This window comes from Lissotriton vulgaris, chromosome 2_1, assembly GCF_964263255.1.
Source record: "Lissotriton vulgaris chromosome 2_1, aLisVul1.2, whole genome shotgun sequence".
In the NCBI taxonomy this organism is placed as follows: Eukaryota; Metazoa; Chordata; class Amphibia; order Caudata; family Salamandridae; genus Lissotriton; species Lissotriton vulgaris.
This window is the reverse complement of record NC_141687.1, coordinates 861,456,988-861,474,959: the sequence shown is the minus strand read 5'-3', so window position 1 is coordinate 861,474,959 and position 17,972 is coordinate 861,456,988. Positions and strand designations below refer to the sequence as shown.

At 45.7% G+C, this 17,972-nt stretch overlaps 1 protein-coding gene across 1 annotated transcript in view; it reads left to right on the top strand.

Moving 5' to 3' along the window:
• Positions 1-17,972, top strand: part of LOC147731308 (putative methyltransferase DDB_G0268948) — a 131,117-nt gene that overhangs the window by 31,699 nt on the left and 81,446 nt on the right. The window contains exons 4-6 of the mRNA XM_086954179.1: positions 108-321; positions 15,086-15,186; positions 15,613-15,750. Of these exons, the coding sequence (XP_086810305.1) occupies positions 108-321; positions 15,086-15,186; positions 15,613-15,750 (453 nt within the window). The remainder of the gene's footprint in view (positions 1-107; positions 322-15,085; positions 15,187-15,612; positions 15,751-17,972) is intronic.

The window sequence follows — 17,972 nt, the reverse complement described above, 5'->3', positions numbered from 1 at the left end:
ATCCAAAATGTAAATACAAGAAATCTGTTCATCTTGTTACATTATAAATATTGATGGGTGCAAATGCTCTTGTGTTCACATTCAGAGCTTCTTACATCTTCTTACAGCATCTCCAAAGCAGAACAGCTACCATTTGAAGATGGGTCTGTGGATGTGGTCACGTCTACAACAGCAGTCCACTGGTTCAACTTCGAGAAGTTTATGAATGAGGCGGACCGTGTCCTCAAACCCAATGGATGCCTAGTTCTGCACACCCTATCAGAAGACTTTGCACTGCTCTATAAGGACCGATCAGAGAGTGTAACTGCTGTCTTCATGGAGGTGAGAACTGGAACATAACTAATTATGGTTCTATAGTTTACAGACATGTAGGACAGGGTCTGAGTTGAAGGATTCTGAACAAGTAGTTCTGTCTTATAACAATGCAGAACAAGTTAACTTAACCATATCACACTCTCAGATGGAGAGCAATACATTAAGTCTGTGATAAAGTTTAGAGAACGGTGTTCTTAAGCTGGGCAATCTACAACTGTTCACCCCTGTTGCAAAGTGGAATACTTTGTGGTATGGCTGGGAGGCCTTACCATACAATATTCTCACAATAGACAGTGGATGATCCTTTGATTCAACAACAATAATCTTTAGCTCAATCCTAGTAGTGTGGCAAAGAGCAGTCAGTCATTACTGGAGGGATATGTGTTAAGCATTTTACAGTACCATCGTAGTGCCTAAGTAATTGAGACTGCTCTAAAGAAATCCAACACCCGTTTATAAATAATAGAGATATTTATGTATAAATATAGACACCCAAATTAACTTTGTATCATACATACAACCGGAGTTGTGGATTTTTTAAAGTGTTCAAAGTCGAACTGTTCCCATTGAAATGAAATGAAAACACAGGTGGCACTCGGTCACATGCAGGGTCAGTTCAAATGAACCCTCTTGTGGATAAGGTCATGCAGGTCCCTAGATCAAGTGCCAACAGTCGTTACTTCGTTACCTTGCCCAGGAAGTCCGCATGCAGAGGTGACTTGGCTGTCTTTGGTACGGAACAGTATCTGCGGGAGCTTTCAAACTTGCAGTACTTGACAAACCACACTTAGAGATAGAGTTCCACTCTACCCACAGAAAGTAGAGACCTGGATTTCTTCTACCTTGCTCGGCGGCTCCAGGTACAGAGGTAACTGGAAGCTGTCAATCACTGGGGCAGGTCGTGTCAAAGGTGCGTTACCACTCACTGGACTAGTCCAATTTCAGCATACAAGTACACAGCAGCGGGGCATTTGCAGGACATCACTTCTCTTGGGACTCTCTTTCGACAGATCCAGTAGGTTGCAACTCTTGTGATGCAGCTCATTGATTTTCCTGCTGCTTGCAGGGTACTAGACCCACCAATCTGTGGGTGTCTACTTTAGTTTCTGTCGTCCACTGAAGTCACTCTTTCTGGGAGCAATAAGCTCATGCCACATACAAGCGTCAAACACACTGTTCCAGTACATGGTCTCTTCAGGGCACTTAGGTGTCCTCTCATTGCACTGCGGTAGAGTCCAAAGTCCTGTTTTTGGCGATGGCGTCTTCTTTGTGCTTCTTCTTGGAGTCAAAGTCAGAACTGAGGTTCTGGTGTCAGGGTAGCCCCTTAAATCCTAGTTTAGTTGGTGTTAAGGGCATGAAGGCCTGTGGCCAATGGACTACTGGTCCCTGCGGCTAACCCAACCCTGAGGTGACAACATCCGGTGATTGTAGGTCACCTTTCTACCCAGAGTGTTCTAATTTAGGGTCTTCCAACATGGCAGAATCCTTCCTTGGCCATACAGACCTCTTAGCCCACTGTAAAAGAGAGGCTGGCCTTTTGGAGGTGTACACCTCCTGAATAATACATTTTCCTACCTTCCAGGCAGGACTGGGCAGGAAGGGTTTTGTGCTCGAGTGGGGGACAAGTACTCTTGCATATCAAGGGCGGTAAAGCCTTTGAGGCTCACTACCTTGATTGCTATAAACATTAGCCTTCCTCGGATGAAAGAGGTGTGACCTCCTTCCTGCCCAGGCCTTTGTCTCCATCCTGTGGAAGAGCTAGCACATCCCATCAGGAGGGCAGACTCTTGGCAGCATACTACTCCTGGAAACCCGCAAAGGCACTCGAGCACTAAACCTTAGGTGGGCTCCCCCTCAAGGTGGCACCTACGTGCATGCTAGCTCACCTTTGACACGTGAATTGTGTTGGGGGTGAAAAAGCATGGTGTTTTGCACCAAACGCAATACAATTTGTTTTTCTTCCATAATGGAGCTGGCTTTCTTGAGCTTGCCAGATAGCCAGCTCATGTTACTCTACGGACCGCCGGTCACTTACAGTAAAACCTTGCTTTACCGGGTTACTGTAGGGATATATATGTAGAAACATATATATCCACACTGTTAATATAATGCACTTTGCCTCCTCGCCTTAGGAGTACAACCTTAAAAGTGACTTACTTGCATTAAGGCAGTGGTGTGCCTCTGCAGCACATGGTCTGTGCAGAGTCATTCTTGAGCAGACAGGCTGCTTGTGCAGGGCTGCAATGGCAGACCTGCAGACATACTTTTACTTGGTTCACACCTGGTGGCACAATATAGTGCTGCAGCCCTGGTGAACCCTTTACCAACCTGATACCATACATCTGCTAGGGACTTATAAGGGGTCAAAGTACCTTGCCAATTGGGTGTACCAATTCACATCACTTTTAGGGGAATGAGCAGTGGCACTAGAGCCTGGGTAGTAGGTCCCAGTGCACTGTCAGAATCCCAAACCAGCGGAGGGCGTGGCTCGCCAGCCAAGATCGCGGGCATACCCTGAAGGAGCTCCGTGCCTGGGGCCCATTAATCCACCACAATCATCCTTATTCCGGCTTCATCTCCCTTCATGACTCGCCCACTGTGTAGCAGACAGCAGCCTAACGCAAGAAACATCGCGGTCGGGGTCTTGCTAGCTGCCGGGACTGGAGCGACCAACAGCATGACCTGCAGCCATTTTGGAGAGGTGAGCGGAGACCACAGCACGATCGGCCTGAGACCCCCGTCATAACCACCACACTGCATCCATTGAGGAAAGCAGACTGCAGGCAATAAATGGAAGGCGATTGTAGACGCAGGTCAGGAGGCGGGGAGTAGGGGGAAAGCAGAAAATTCCGGCTTCCTCCGGGATTTGGGAGCCCTCCTCACACCCTTCCTCCTCTCCACTGCCATGTCGAGCCCTGGTAGCAGCACCCTAGGCAGCCACCACAAGTAAAGATTCCGCGCCTGGCTGTGACCCGATGGAGAAGTGAAGGCCCTCCCAGTTGCGACCGCAGTGAGGCCTGGGGACTGTATCGAGGCCAGGTGTGCCTGCCCACCAACTACAATGCCCTGCTGCGTGGGCGTAGATAAGAAGCAGCAGGAGATGAGCAAGCCCAGGAGCCCGAGGCTGAGTTGCTGCTCAGCTCCTGAGCCATTGCAGCCCCGTCAAAAGGCGAGCTGACTAGGGCTCCAGGAAGGAGACAGGCAAAACGTGCCAGAGACTGCACATGTGAACGCACCCATCAAATGCCATCACACGGTGTGACCTGACAGACGCAGCGACAAGAGCTCACGCCCACAGAGTTGCATTGCAGGGACTGGAGTTCCCCGGCAGTGGCCTGTGAGGTGTGGTCCTGCATCCTAATTGATCGCATAGTGTTGGCACATGGCTGGACCTGGGTTTTATGCCGTGCCCGGGCCATGTTGCAGAAGGTGAAAGGGCTACACCCTAAAAAGTACAGAGTCCGCAGGAGCGATGTAGAGGCTGATCTGGGGCTGGAAAGCGGGGGTCCGCATACCTGCCACAGCCCCTGTTACCTAATCCCGCAAACCCCGTCAAGCAAAGCACCTCAGTAGGCGCTGAATATTGAGTCTCGGAGACCCAGTTAACCTGCACACGTCTGAAACTGGCAATCAGGAGCAGTCACAGGAACCCCCTTTGGGGTGGCAAGTAACACTGCGACACCGATCTGCTGGCTCCGAGGCACCTGGGTACTGGAATGTCAGTGCCAGTGATCCCACCTGATTTAACAGGCATCAGTTAGACAAAAGGCTGGACTAAGCAGACGAGCAGCAAGATGGGCAGGCAGCGTGCTGGTGCGGGCGCACCAGCCATGCAGCCAACCGAGTTCGCCGAGCAGCCTGGCCAGGACCAAGAGGGAACAAATCACATGGGCCCTCAACGCTGGAATCCAAAACTGACACAGTACTCAAAGTGGTAGAGCAGATTGGGACTTCGCTATCAATGACCCGCTCATCCCTGGAGGCCGTATCGATAAGATCGCGTCTGACTTTACATTGCTACATGCCAACCACTGAAAACTGGCGGGGAACGTCACCGAAATGTAGACAGAACTGGAGGAAGCCCTCCCAGCCCTCAAGACCCCATCAGCCAAGGTACGAGACCTTGCCGAGGAGGTGTGAGCGCTGGAGCACAGAATGGACGGAGCGGAGATCTCGGGGTGCTCTCGCTCAACAATATCTGTGTCATGGGACTGCCGGAAGGAGTGGAGGGCTGTGACACAGTAGCATACACGGGCAATGACTTAGAATCCTGTGCCGGCGGATGCACTCTCCCCATTTTTCGCAGTGGAAAGGGCCCATATAGTGCCCTCTGACCACCCATCACCATGCATTGGCCCCTGACCTTTCCTGTTCTGACTACTCAATTTAAAGGACTGGGACGCAGTGCTGCGGGAAGTGCGCAAGCTAGAGTCAATCAAAGTAGACAATGCAATGATCCTCTTCTTCCCATACTATGCCCTGGGTGTACAGAGACAACAAGGTACTTTCCTGACAGTGAAGAGGTGGATGCGAGAACCTGATATCCCTTCTCTTCCTGGCGTGTCTGTGGGTGAGTGTAGAAGGGTCCACCCACTTTTTCGGTACCGATGACGAGGCCTTGAATTGGCTGAAAACAGCGGGACATTACACAATGCCGAGCAGGTGTGATGGCGCTTGCAAGTCTGCCTCAAACACCAGGGTCAATCCAATGTGGAACCGCGGGAGGGGCGGAAAATCACCCCATGACGACAACCAGTCCTGGACCTGTTACAGTTGATGCAGGAGAGGCATGTGGCCCTAAGCACAGTGGCCATGATGCGGAACCCTGGAGGCGCTGGAGACTCGGAAGCCACTTCGGCGTACTCTCTTAGTGAGGACAGCTCATCCGCGGTGTGGCCGTCTGGTAAAGACTCAGAGAGACTCCGTACAGCGAGTCCACAAACTACTGATGACCTATTATGATGTCTGATGGAGGCACATGCGCAATGCCATGTCTGGCTAGGCAAATACAATGGTGTGGATTGTGCACCCAAGGATTCTATTTTCTGATCCTCTAGTTCAGTAGGTTTAATCGATCAGTGTGCTATGTTAATAGTATGCCTGCCCAGCATATAGTAATATAGGTGTGAAGTGGCCAAGTCCCCAAGGCAACCTGGACATAACATGCACAACTCTTTTTGATATACATCATAATAACCAAAATATTCAATATTTGAACGTTCTTTCCAAGAATCCATAGTAAACATTACAGACAATAGGGCAACAACAAAGGCATACACTTCAGAGGAAGCAAGTGAAATCTAGGATTTAATAGGGGAAACAAAATCATTTGATGTGCAAAGTGGTTCCACCACACATCAATTAAGACAACTAGAGTACCTAACCAGAAGAGAACTTAATCAACGACTTCATGCTGCAACGCTTATACAATACCATAAAGTTAAGCGAATCCCGCGCGGTCTTAGGCTGCCAATAAAATCAATGGTCTTTAGACTTCAACACAACCATCAATTTATGGAGAAGTGGTTTGCAATTTTAAAAAAAAAATGCTTGTGCGATCTGATTTTACTTTGATGGGGGAATTATCTAAAACAATTCTGGATCTTGAAGAGGAGATTCACACTATCTGAAATGACCTTTCACAAAGGATGGAGAAAGAACCTTGGCAAAAATTCCTAGAAGAATTGAACACTAAGCTAGATAAATATGGAAAAGAACTTCAAGAAACTAAACTACAGAAATGTAAAAGGGACGCAATAGATTATAAGCTAAATGAGGCTTATACATGGGCTGAAGTTTACGCACAAAAATGGTTCACCAGAAGAAATACCAACACATCTTCTGAAGAAAGTGTCATATCCGATAAGGATACAGACACAGTGAGAGTACCCCTTAAAGTCACACTAGCATCCAGGGAAACTGCCAGCAGAACCAGTGAAGATGGAGCGCATGGTAGCACCCCCATGGTGTCTTTTTTAGAGGATGTCAGCAAATAGGGAGAACCACCTCACCCACTACCCACAAAATCAAGCGCCGTTCCACAAAAACATGGAGAGGAAAGGAAAAAAGACAAAGGGAAAAAATGATTAAGGAGCCAGATGAAAGACTCATAATCAACATTTCCACATTAGCCTTACTCAAGCACAGGAATCTGTACTTAATATGGGGTACTTAATAAGGGACCATCATTTATTACAACCTATAATAGTACAGCATTGGAGAATGATGTTGCTTTTTTCAAATTTATGCGGGTTCTCAGACTAAGAAACTTTTTTACAAACATGGTACCTATGGATTCCTCAAGAGAATTTAGACAGAACGCAATAATGTGACACCAGGAGATAAATTATCACACCCCAGAACAGGAGAACAAATAAGATTTCCCAGCATCACAGACTGCAATTCTCAAAATGTTGTGTGCTCCATTAAATCTCCCTGTGGACTAATTTATATTGGGAAAACTGAAAGGAAAATGAAAGTGCGATTAACAGAACATAAAAGCAAGATTCAACATAAAAATCCCAACTCAAGTATAGCGGTACACTGGGAACAGAGCCGACACATTATAGCGCAATTGAAGTTCCAAATCATTGAACAAGTGCTTATACAAGAAAACACAGATAATTCAAGAAAACTCTTACAGAGAGATACTTTTTGGATTAAAAGGCTTAACACTTTAATCCCTAATGGGCTTAACAACAGATGTGAGATGGCTTGTTTTCTTCAAGACTACGCCCTTAAATGATGCATAAGTCACTTATAAAACTAGGGGGCATATTATCAAGACGGGCGATAAAATCATCGCGCTTTAGCGGCAGAAAACTGCAGCTAAAGCAGAGATAATTAGCTTGATAATATACTCTATGGAATTCCAATCGAATCTCATGTTAAATGTGAAGGACATCTAACATGAGCTTTGATTGGAATTCCATTGAGTATATTATCAAGCCAATTATCACCGCTTTAGCTGCAGTTTTCTGCCGCTAAAGCGGCAATAATTTTATTGCCTGTCTTGATAATATGCCCCATGGAGACTAGTGAAGACATACACACATACACCAAAGGAGAATAGGTTGGGAGGTTATTCACACCAAAAACTGCATATAATATGACTATTGTTCTTTAACATTGTTGAGTTGTTACAAGTTTACATGTTGCAAAGTTGATATCGCATTTTTACAATCACCTGTTAATGAACTGTTAACACCATTTCAAGGTGGTACCTAAACTGACTATTGAGGTGAGACGGATTGGCGTTCGGTGGCTGGTAATCATTAATAGATCTAAAACTATATGATGGTTTAATTCCACTGCATCGATTGAGGATTTTCACGCTGATAGTTGAGCTATGGGTTACACTCGTTAGCCTGAGAATCCTGTCTATGGTAATACCATTCCAAGATGGCATTCCCTGACCTCGGGACCGGAGCTTTAGCAGTTGGCAATGAATAATTAAATAACACTTGCTACTAGGTGACATTTTTAATTAATGATTTAGTACTTTGGTGACTTTTTTGTGCTTATTGAGTCTTCTGCGTCGACAGTTGATCATTATTATATTAACGTTGGCAGAGGCTTTGCACATTTAAAAAAGGTGCTGAGCTGCAAGATACAAGACTTAAGTGCAGTGGTTGGTACTGCAGTGACAATCGCCGGATAACTATCGCAAGCTCGAGAGTAAACTCTTCTGGGTTTTTGCGCACTCGCTTGTTTTCACTGGCCTTGAGAGATTGGGTAGAGCTTGGATACTTCACAGCGGTGTTACGGAGAGAGGTTGCTAACTTGATTTGGAGGTAAGTGGTGGATAGATCCATCAGGGTTGTCTTGATTAGCAAGCTGTTGAGTTTTTGTGACTTTTGGGTAATTTGTATACGTCCCTCGTTATAGGCAGTGGATTGTTTTTTTTTCTACGAGATTGAGCAGTTGGTTCACATTTCATCGACAGTTACCTGTAGCTGAGGTGAGTTACTTTCTCTTGAGAGCTAACTGATATGACAATGACTCCTGCTGTGTGATCGAGTATAATAGGACATAGTTTTATATGTCATTTCAGCTTTTAGATCAACTCACCGCTTTGATTACTATTGGATTAAGTAACGTTGTATAGAGCCTAGGCTTGTCTCTAAGAAGCTATGTTCATTTTATTACCAACAGCACGCGTACAATTTTCATCCATCGATGGTGTTAAGAGTGACCAAAATGTTGGCTTTATTATCTATTATAAAAATTAGAAACAAGGAAAACCCAGGGGTCGAAAAAAGGGAACCTAGCACTATACACCCTCACACACCACACATAGATTTACCAACAGTGCTCCCGCGTAGTCGCTGGTTAGTTGCATGCCGCATTCTGTAGAGGAATGCAAAGACGACCCCTTTGATGAAGCATGACACCAAGGGTCCTTTTGGTGTGTGTGGGGTATTTAAAGAACACTCTGTGCTCCCGACCATTGTAGGGACCACATTCCTATACCTCTGTGGATTCTTTTTGTTTATGTATTTCACGGTTGGGGAGACCGAATCCACTTCCTCTCCACTCCCCCCTTTGTTATTACTTACGTTTGGGTAGCATGCCACAGACGGGTAGCACCTCGGGGTGTTGTCTACAGATTGGCATTCAGTCTCACAGTTACATACATCTGACAGAGATTTTCCCTACACCAACACATCAACTGATTTTTTTTCCTTTATCCCAACAGGTCCACCCCTGATGAAGAGACTTTAAGAGTCTCGAAATGCATTGGGCATGATCGTACGAAACATATGCTTACATAAAACGCTACGCCACTCACATAGCACTATTGCAGGAAACACATCTGGCTCAGCTGGAGATCTGTAAACTTCAACATAGGTGAAGGGGACAAGTATTGACCACCGGCTATTCCTTATATGCCAGAGGCGCCCTTATATGGATTCGCCCGAGTACCCGATACACGCCCGAAGAAACAGAAATGGATGTATATGGGTGCTATGTGCTAACACGGGGCAATCTAAGTGGGAGGCAGATTAATCTGGCTGTCCATCTCTGCCCCGTCACCGATCAGGCAACTTTCTGGTAGGCGCTTTCTAACATATTATCCTGCTGGTGTGACATCCCCTGGCTGCTGGGAGAAGATTTCAATGCGGTACTAGACATCAGCTTAGACAGGTCCTTCCTACCATTACAGCTCACTGCAGCCCCGTCTAATGCCAGAGCTTTTGGGGAATGGTTGAGCCACTGTGGTCTCGCGGACGTGTGGAGGGCACTGCATCCACGGGAGCGTCTATACTCATATTGCTCTCATACACACAAACTACATGTGCGTATCGACTGGTTTGTGGGAAGCGTTACGCTCATCACTGAGTGCGCTCAGGTAGAATATTTAGGTTGCACACACTCGGACCACAATCCTCACTTAATACAGATGTTCGACGAGGGTGCTGCACAGGTCACCCGCCTGTGGAGGCTACAGCTCGCATCGCTGGAGGACCCCCCCTTCAGGGCCTCAGTGGCCGCTACTATTGAAAATATTACGAAACAAATGCAGACTTGGTTCCAGACGCTGGCATTGTGTGGGATGCGTGCAAAGAAGTAGCCCGGGGTCAGTGCATGGGGCTGAGCTGGATCATGCGCTGACAACTAGAACAAGAGGCGATACACATCGAGGATGCCCTCATCCACTTGGAGACAGAGGTCGCTAATGCAACTGGTACCCAACATGCGCTAGATGAACTAAAGCATGACCATGCCAGAGTCATGGAATGGCTGCAGTGCATAAATTATGCTGCACACGCAGCACACACTCATGCGGTGGCAGATAGAGTAGGTAGATTACTTCCGAGATTAATCAGACAAGAGCATACCCAGTCTCCAGTTCTTGCACTGCGATCGGCGGCAGGTCCTCTGTTAACGTGCCAACAGGACATACATTGTGAGTTCACAGCCCATTATGATAAACTGTACAGATAAGCCCTTAGGGTGGTGCCTGTGGGTCTGGACTCCTACCTGCTCCCGCTGCCACTGCGGGCGGTTTCGGCAGAACAGAGGGCAGAACTAGAGGAGCCGATCACACTCCTGGAGGTGCAGGCAGCCAAACAGGCATTGGCAACTGGTGCCTGGCCGGAACGGCTTCCCCGCTGAATGCTACAAAGCGTTTCAGAAAACCCTGGCTCCTCACCTTCTGTCAATGTGCCACAGTGTGCAGGAGTCATCTGTCCTTCCGGACTCTCTTCACGAGTCGCTGCTCTTCTCGCTACCCAAGTCAGATAGGGATCCGGAGGAAGCTGCTAGGGTCCTACCGACCACTGGCGCTGTTGAACACAGACTACAAGGTATTAGCCAAGATACTCATGTGCAGACTTGCTCCCCTGGTACCACAGCTGGTACATACAGATCAAAATGGCTTTGTGTCTGCCCAATGCACACACTGAATATAAGGCGCTGCTTCCGTATGGCCCATTATTCCAGAGAGTGTTGGACACACTCGGGTTGTCTGGTCCTCGACCTGGAGAAGGCGTTTGAAACCCTGGAGTGGGACTATTTATTTGCTGCCCATAACAAGTATGAACTGGGGTAAAACTTCCTGGGTCTGGTTAAACTGGTACATAAGCAGCCCATAGCCAAAATCACAACAGATCCCTATGTGTCTCAAGTGGTCCCAATCGAGCATATCAGCCGACAGGGGTGTCCGCTCTCCCCGCTGCTATTCTCACTTGCTATCAAGCCCGCTGGCCGTGTCTCTCCGCCAAACTGGCACGGAGTGGGGCATCCCTCTAGGCGACAGCATACACATGGTTTCTCTGTATGCTGTTGATCTGCGGATATACCTCTGGGATGTCCGTGAGTCATGCTTGGCGGTTGAGAGACCGTTGCTGGAGTTTGCTTCGATGTCACTGCTGCGGGTAAACTGGGGAAAGTCATGCCTGTACCTGTTCGCCGAGACAACCCAAGACCCAGGTTTGGTACTGGGGGTACACCGGTGCCATGGAAGAATTCGGCATTCTTGTACTTGGGTGTCAGAGTCTATCGCTAACTGGAAGATCTTCTGGAAGGCAACATTGTGCGGGTCATGACAGCAGTACAATTGGAGATGTCCTCTGGTGCACCCTCCCACTAGCCACCATGAGCCGCATTGCACTCTTGAAGATGGTGGTGCTCCCGCGGCTGCTCTACCACTTCACAAACCTCCCAATATACATCTAACCCTCGTTTTTTCACGCTTTAGTGAAAGACCTGTGTATCAAGGTAGATTAGCCGTCCCCAACATGGAGAACTATTATTTGGCATCACAACTCCAGTGGGTGGATTGTTGGATCAGTGGCATGCAGCTGGCGGACACTGCATCGCAGCAACCTGGCTGCACACAGCCACAAATTACAGCCGTAATCCACCGTGGAAGGAGGGGTGCAGCCCAAATCCGGCTCCTGGCGGCAGTTGCATATAAATGCTTTTGTCAGAGCCTAAAGCTCACAAAAGGGACTATTCCGTATGCCCCCTCCCTGCTCATACTTGGCACACACTTAGCCACTGTTGTGCGGTCTCAGCAGCAGAGCTCGCCCCCTGGGATGTGGCGGGGCTGCAGACCCTGGGAGACTTGTATCAAGACCAGCAATTAGTGCCATTCCACGCACTAGCTGAAGACAGTGACCTGCTGCGGGGCCAATTTCTGTTATACGCAGCACTAATGCGGGCGCTGCGAGTCCTGTGTGGAGACATGGCTCGTGAGCCCACGACTCCACTCACTGTTCCATATCTTAATGAGTTGGGCACTGGCAGACATATTACCAAATGGTTCGCTGAGTCCCTGCATACACACTCGGCACAGTCGCTGGTGCCGCTCAGGCAGCGCTGGCATGCAGACCTGCAGAGGCAATGCACTGACCATGAGTGGTCGGGCATCTTGGAAGGACCTACCCATTTCCCAAGGAATGCCAAATTCCATTTAATACAATACTACATCCTTCAGAGGGCATACATGATGGCAGCCAAGATCAACAGACACTGTAATCGAACTGATGCCAGGTGTTTGAGATGGAAGTTGAAAGATGCAGATCTGCTGCACATGATGTGGGTCTGCGCAACCCTCACCCCCTATTGGAGAGTGGTCACAACGCATTTAGCCGACTGCACAGGTCATGCGGTAGAGTATTCACGGGAAGTTTGCCTACTGAGCCTGTACCGAATAACCAAGAAAAATAAAGTCACGTCCCGATTCATAGATCTCGGGCTTATTGAAGCCAAACGCCTATTCACTTGGCGCTGGAAATCTCCGGAACCGCCTAATATAAAAGCCTGGCAGCAATCAATGACATGCTGGGCACAGGAGGAGAGCGTGGCATTGTGCCGGGAGGACGCACTGGGACACAATACCACTAGATTTCAGAAGCTCGTGGCATGATGACCTGGACTCAACCAGGACCTCATTGTAACGAGGATGGCTGTCACGGCCCAATGGTCCGCGCATGCTATATCAGACGCTTGGCAACTTTCAGAATAAGGAGTTGGGTTGTCCCACTGGCTATGCATCTCACGTACACAACCAGGTACATCATATTTATTCACTCAGACGCGTTCAGAATCTCGTACCCACAGCAGGCAGATGGGACGCGACTATAATCACATCACGCATTGCAGGGGAAACAAAGGAACACTGAGCCGGGCTGGTGCTATCTCATAGGCCCAAGTGGTACAACGCAACTCATGCATTCCCTGTTTCTTAGAACATTAGCACGCAGGACACATCCTAGCGACGCACAAACAAGTAAACCATATATGCTCTTATTAATATGTAGATTCCCTATGCTATTTGTCTATTTGTATTATATGCGCAAATACGTGACTCGTGCTGATACTTGTTTAATAAAATCAACATTTTTAAAAATTCAATAAACAAATGTAAACAAAAAAAATCGGAATCACAAACAGGCATCCAGCAGTTCTAATTGGAGCAAAAGGTGGGGAGGCATCTACCAAGGATCCCAGTTTCTAACAACCCCAATGTTTCAAAATAAAGTGCAAGTCCTTTGGCATATTCATCCATACACGTAGTATACGGCAAAGGTCTCTGCCAGGCTTGGACACGTTTTATTTTTAATAGCAAGAGGAACCAATACTACATAAAATATTGACTCAACTAATCTTCAGTACTCAAACACAACTACTCACAACCAAAGGAAAATACCAGAGCCTTACGAAAACGGTACCTGGTAATTGATAGAAGGATGCAATCCAACGGTAATAACTACTGATGAGCTAGCATACCATTATGTCCCTCATGCTGACAGCAATCAGGATATCAGAAGTCCTACCATAATGCAAACTGGCAAATTAAATGACAATTTTTAAAACTATTTTCCATGTGAATCTGCCTTGGAAGGAAGTCTCAGTCCACTTTGCTTGGATTAGAGCGTATACCTATCTGTTCCTACAGATCTGTCATCAGATAAAGCTAACTTTTAGACTAAACCAGGCACTATGTCAGGTCATGCAATGCTGTGCTCATGCACTCTATCATGACCCGAATTGACCCAAGCTTCAGCTGGATAGGTCATAGATGATCCTGCTTTATACAGTCAAAAAGGACATATTGCTGCCCACCAAAATATTCATCCATGCATGTCAATAGAAACTTCAAACTGGACCACCTTGTTAATGGCAGATGGCTGTCTTTACCACACCGTTTGAGAGGCTTGCACCAGTCTTGTTACTTTTAGTTTTTTAATATATGGAATGTATTTTTAAATGTACATATAATATATTACATGTATGTTGTCTTCTCACACACAATGTGAACTGAACTGTTTTATAATAGCAAATGTGACTAGGGCCGGCTTTACCGCTTGTGGAGACAATGTTTGTTTGAAACCCCCATCCGTGGTGAAGGTGGTGACCACTCACCACCACCTTTTAACAGTGCCCATCGAGTCTCCAAAACCACTCTCATTCAGATGCATTTAATTAGTTATATAGCGCCACTCATACCATTGAAGAGTATCAGAGCACTTTGCATCACACACATATTACACAGAGACAATCAACCATAAATATGTAAATCAGTGTATAGGAAATTTTACATTAACCGGAAGACTACAAGTAGGAGTGACAGGTCATCCATACTGGTAGGCAGCAAGAGTGCTTGGTCTGGAGAAGCACAAACTGAGAATTGAAAATGGAACACCATAGTTGGGAGTTCTCTTTAATAATAATTTATTTCTTCCCAAATGAACTCTTTTTGCAACATTAATCTATGCTCTAATCAATACTTTGCAGTGTGCATAGTTTTTAGATGACAGTTAATATTCCACTGTTCTATAATATGATTTTAACTCATAAATTGCAAATCAAAAAAGTATATCTCTCAGAAAAGCAGTAACCCACTGATCTATTTACATTACATGCACTTTGTGATCTGCATGGTAAACGTTCATTGCAGCAGCCATATTAACCCTGCGTGTGATTTTAAGATCAATAAAAAAGCAACTAGATAAAACTCAGATCCCCATCCAGTAAGAACATTAATCACCGGAGTTCTCTGGACATTTTTATTGTTGCATGGAAATTGCTGGAGGCATGAAATGCTGCAGCAGCTGCTGTTACAACCAAAACAAACTTGCAAACTTTGCGCCCCCTGCAGTCAGCACCCGGTGAAGTGGCACAGTCGTACTGCTCTAGAACGGCCCTGTTTGTGACATCATGTAGACTTAGACATGTAGATTTAGAAGTCAAGAGAATGCTGAGGAAATAAAACATCATAAGTCTGCAGGGCACTGACTACATTTTATTTTTTCTGCAGGCCTTGGAGTTCCTCTTTAAGTATGCCCATGAATGCTTTAATCATGTCCGGAACAAATACCAGCTGATATTTCAAGCCGTACCATATACAGACAAAAAGAGGTTAGAGAATGTATGTTGTGTGTTCATGTATGTTGATCTGAGTGTGCATATCTGTTTGTGTTTCAACGCCGGCAAACACTGTGCCCAGCAGTTAAAGTTTCGAGTGAGCATGCATGTCACAAACTCTCATACCAGTAATAGCCACAAAATAACTGAACATTTTAAAAATGTAACCGTATGAGCTATCTTTGAATGGAGCGCAAATGTATGTACTATCTTAGATAATATCGAGGCCATTTTGGAATGGATGGAACTCGGTCACAACAGTCCTCATAACTCTCTTCGACCTGTTTGTTTCAACTAATAATAAAGGAGAAGAGTACCCATTATCTTTAAATCACATAATGCAGGGACGTATATTGTGTCTTCAATTACTCTGCTTTTATTGACTCAGCCAATAACCTAATACGTGTCTCTTTCTTAAAGAGTTGGTGACATTTCTGAGACGTTTCCTATGACAGTGGCAGAATTGATGGGTTTCATTGAGTCGCTCTACATGTACCAGACCTACAAGGCTATCGACCCAGAGGGGGCAAAGGAATTCCTGCCAAAAACACAAAAAATGTAAGAAATTGAGTATTCAAAAACTGTGTTTTTAGGTACTGAGTAGCAGTAATACAATAGCTTTAAAATAACAGCCACAAAGTAGATTACCTTTGTTTTCACCATTGCTTTTTTCCCTAAATAAATCAGAATTTATTACAGAAAAAGTTCTAAGAAATAGACAAAAAAAATGATTTAGGAGCCACTTAACTTTCACCAACAAAGGTTTCCTGTTTTTGTTTGTGGTCAATTTTTAGTTGGTACCGTACTTTAAGGTATGAATGAAATGGTGGTATAGGTAGCCTGGTAGGGGTAAGCTTTAAGCTAAATTGTGCATAAGTCTGTTGGGTTGTCTAAAAAAGTAATTTTGTGAAACGCTCCACATTTGAAAAAAAAAACAATCTGTATTTCAGCTCTGCTAAAAGACACCGTAGTTAGACATGGCACTCCTGCAGAAATCACCTACAAGGATGGATACAAAACTGGACTTGAAATTGTTAATCCAAATTAAAATACACTCCCATCGCTTGCATGTAGATGCGCCAATCTTTACTAAGCCTCCCAATCCCACTGACTCTCCCTGTAGTCTACTTACATGATGGCACTATACAAACCAGCCCAAATAAAAGAATAAAAAAATAAGTTCACAAATATGCATAAAAGAGACAGTGGTGCTGGAATTTTATTTAGAGTGCTGTTCAATAAACTGACCTCAGTAAAGGCCCAGGTGATACTATGTTTTATGTTATAATACATAAATGTTTCCGGAAGAAAATTCTTTGAAGGGACCTGTTAGAAATGGGTTCTATAGTTAGCTGAGGTATTCCCCTGTCCAAGTAGGGACCGGCACTCTAGTCAGGGTAAGTTAGTTAAACACGAAAAGTAACTCGTGCTCACCCCATGGTAGCTTGGCAAAGAGCAGGAAAACTCATGCCCAGAGGTAATCTGTAAAATATTTGTACATGACACACTGGGAACTTTTTACTCATTGTACTGCTTCATACCAAGGTCCCAGTGACATATTTGGGTCTACCCTTTATTTATAACTACGTTTGAGCAGGTGCTAACCTGCAATGTTTTTGTTTTTGATTTATTCTATAGCTGAGCATGACAGATAGCGAGACTTTGTCCTACTCTGAGGACCATATTAATCAACAATTGCAGGACCCTTCAAATAATTTTCTTTCTTCCACAACCCCTACTATTGATTTCAGACTGAACGACAAGGTGGCACATCTGGAGCGTCTAGAAAAGAAACTGGTACGCACCAGTTTACATGGTCACATTCTAACCAAATATCTTCAGAGCAATATAATCCCAGTCGGTGTACAAGTGAGGAACGAACCAGCCATCTTTGTGGATCTACCCAAATTTAAGGAAGGTTTCAGCTTTGTTGCCAACAATTGCTCCTGGCACTGGCTGGTGCTGGGAGTGGAAACAGCGGCTGAGCAAGTACAGGTCCTCCTGAGAGAGATTACTGCACTGAAATTGGAGATTTCTGGAAACTCAGCTTTGCCAAATACTAAGGAAGCCTTAGAACGTCTAGATAAAACTTTAAAAGACTTTGAAACCAATACCCAGAATAAGAAACTGGAAAAAATAGCGAAAGATATTCGGTATTACAACAAGAAGAACATCTACCCATACCTCCAAGAGGATTATTTCAAACAGGACAACCAAGGCCGGTTTTCAAATAGAGCGAGTGGAGGATACCGGGGACACAGGAACTAAACTACGTTTTCTGAATCATCTGCATCAAACAGCACTGACAGTGATAACGAACAACCTGGCCCCAGCTTCGAACAGACCACACGACAATTGGTACGTGCCCCAAGGACCCCTCTTTTTTTTAGGCGAGGTAAAATGGCGACCACCCAGAGGACAGAACGGCAATTAGCAACAGAGACCCCAACGGGGACAGACACAGTTGAGCAGGAACTGGGAATAGGGACAAGCTCAGAAACAAGTCTGTTTTCAGCCCGAGAACCATGGAGAAATCCAAACTCGCGGAAAACCTACAGATGGTTAAACAACCAGATAACCCCATAGTAAATATTTCTTCCTACACTCTGAAAGAAGAGGAAAGTAAGGTGCTCAGCAAGAGCCTAGCATTTGTGCCGACTGCTTACCCCAATCACTTTACCATTGAGACGGAGCTCCATCGCTTCTTTAGGAAGGTCCGCCTATAATATTTCTTCAGGCAATCGCCATCATTCCATACCACCTCACTGACAGGACTAAGG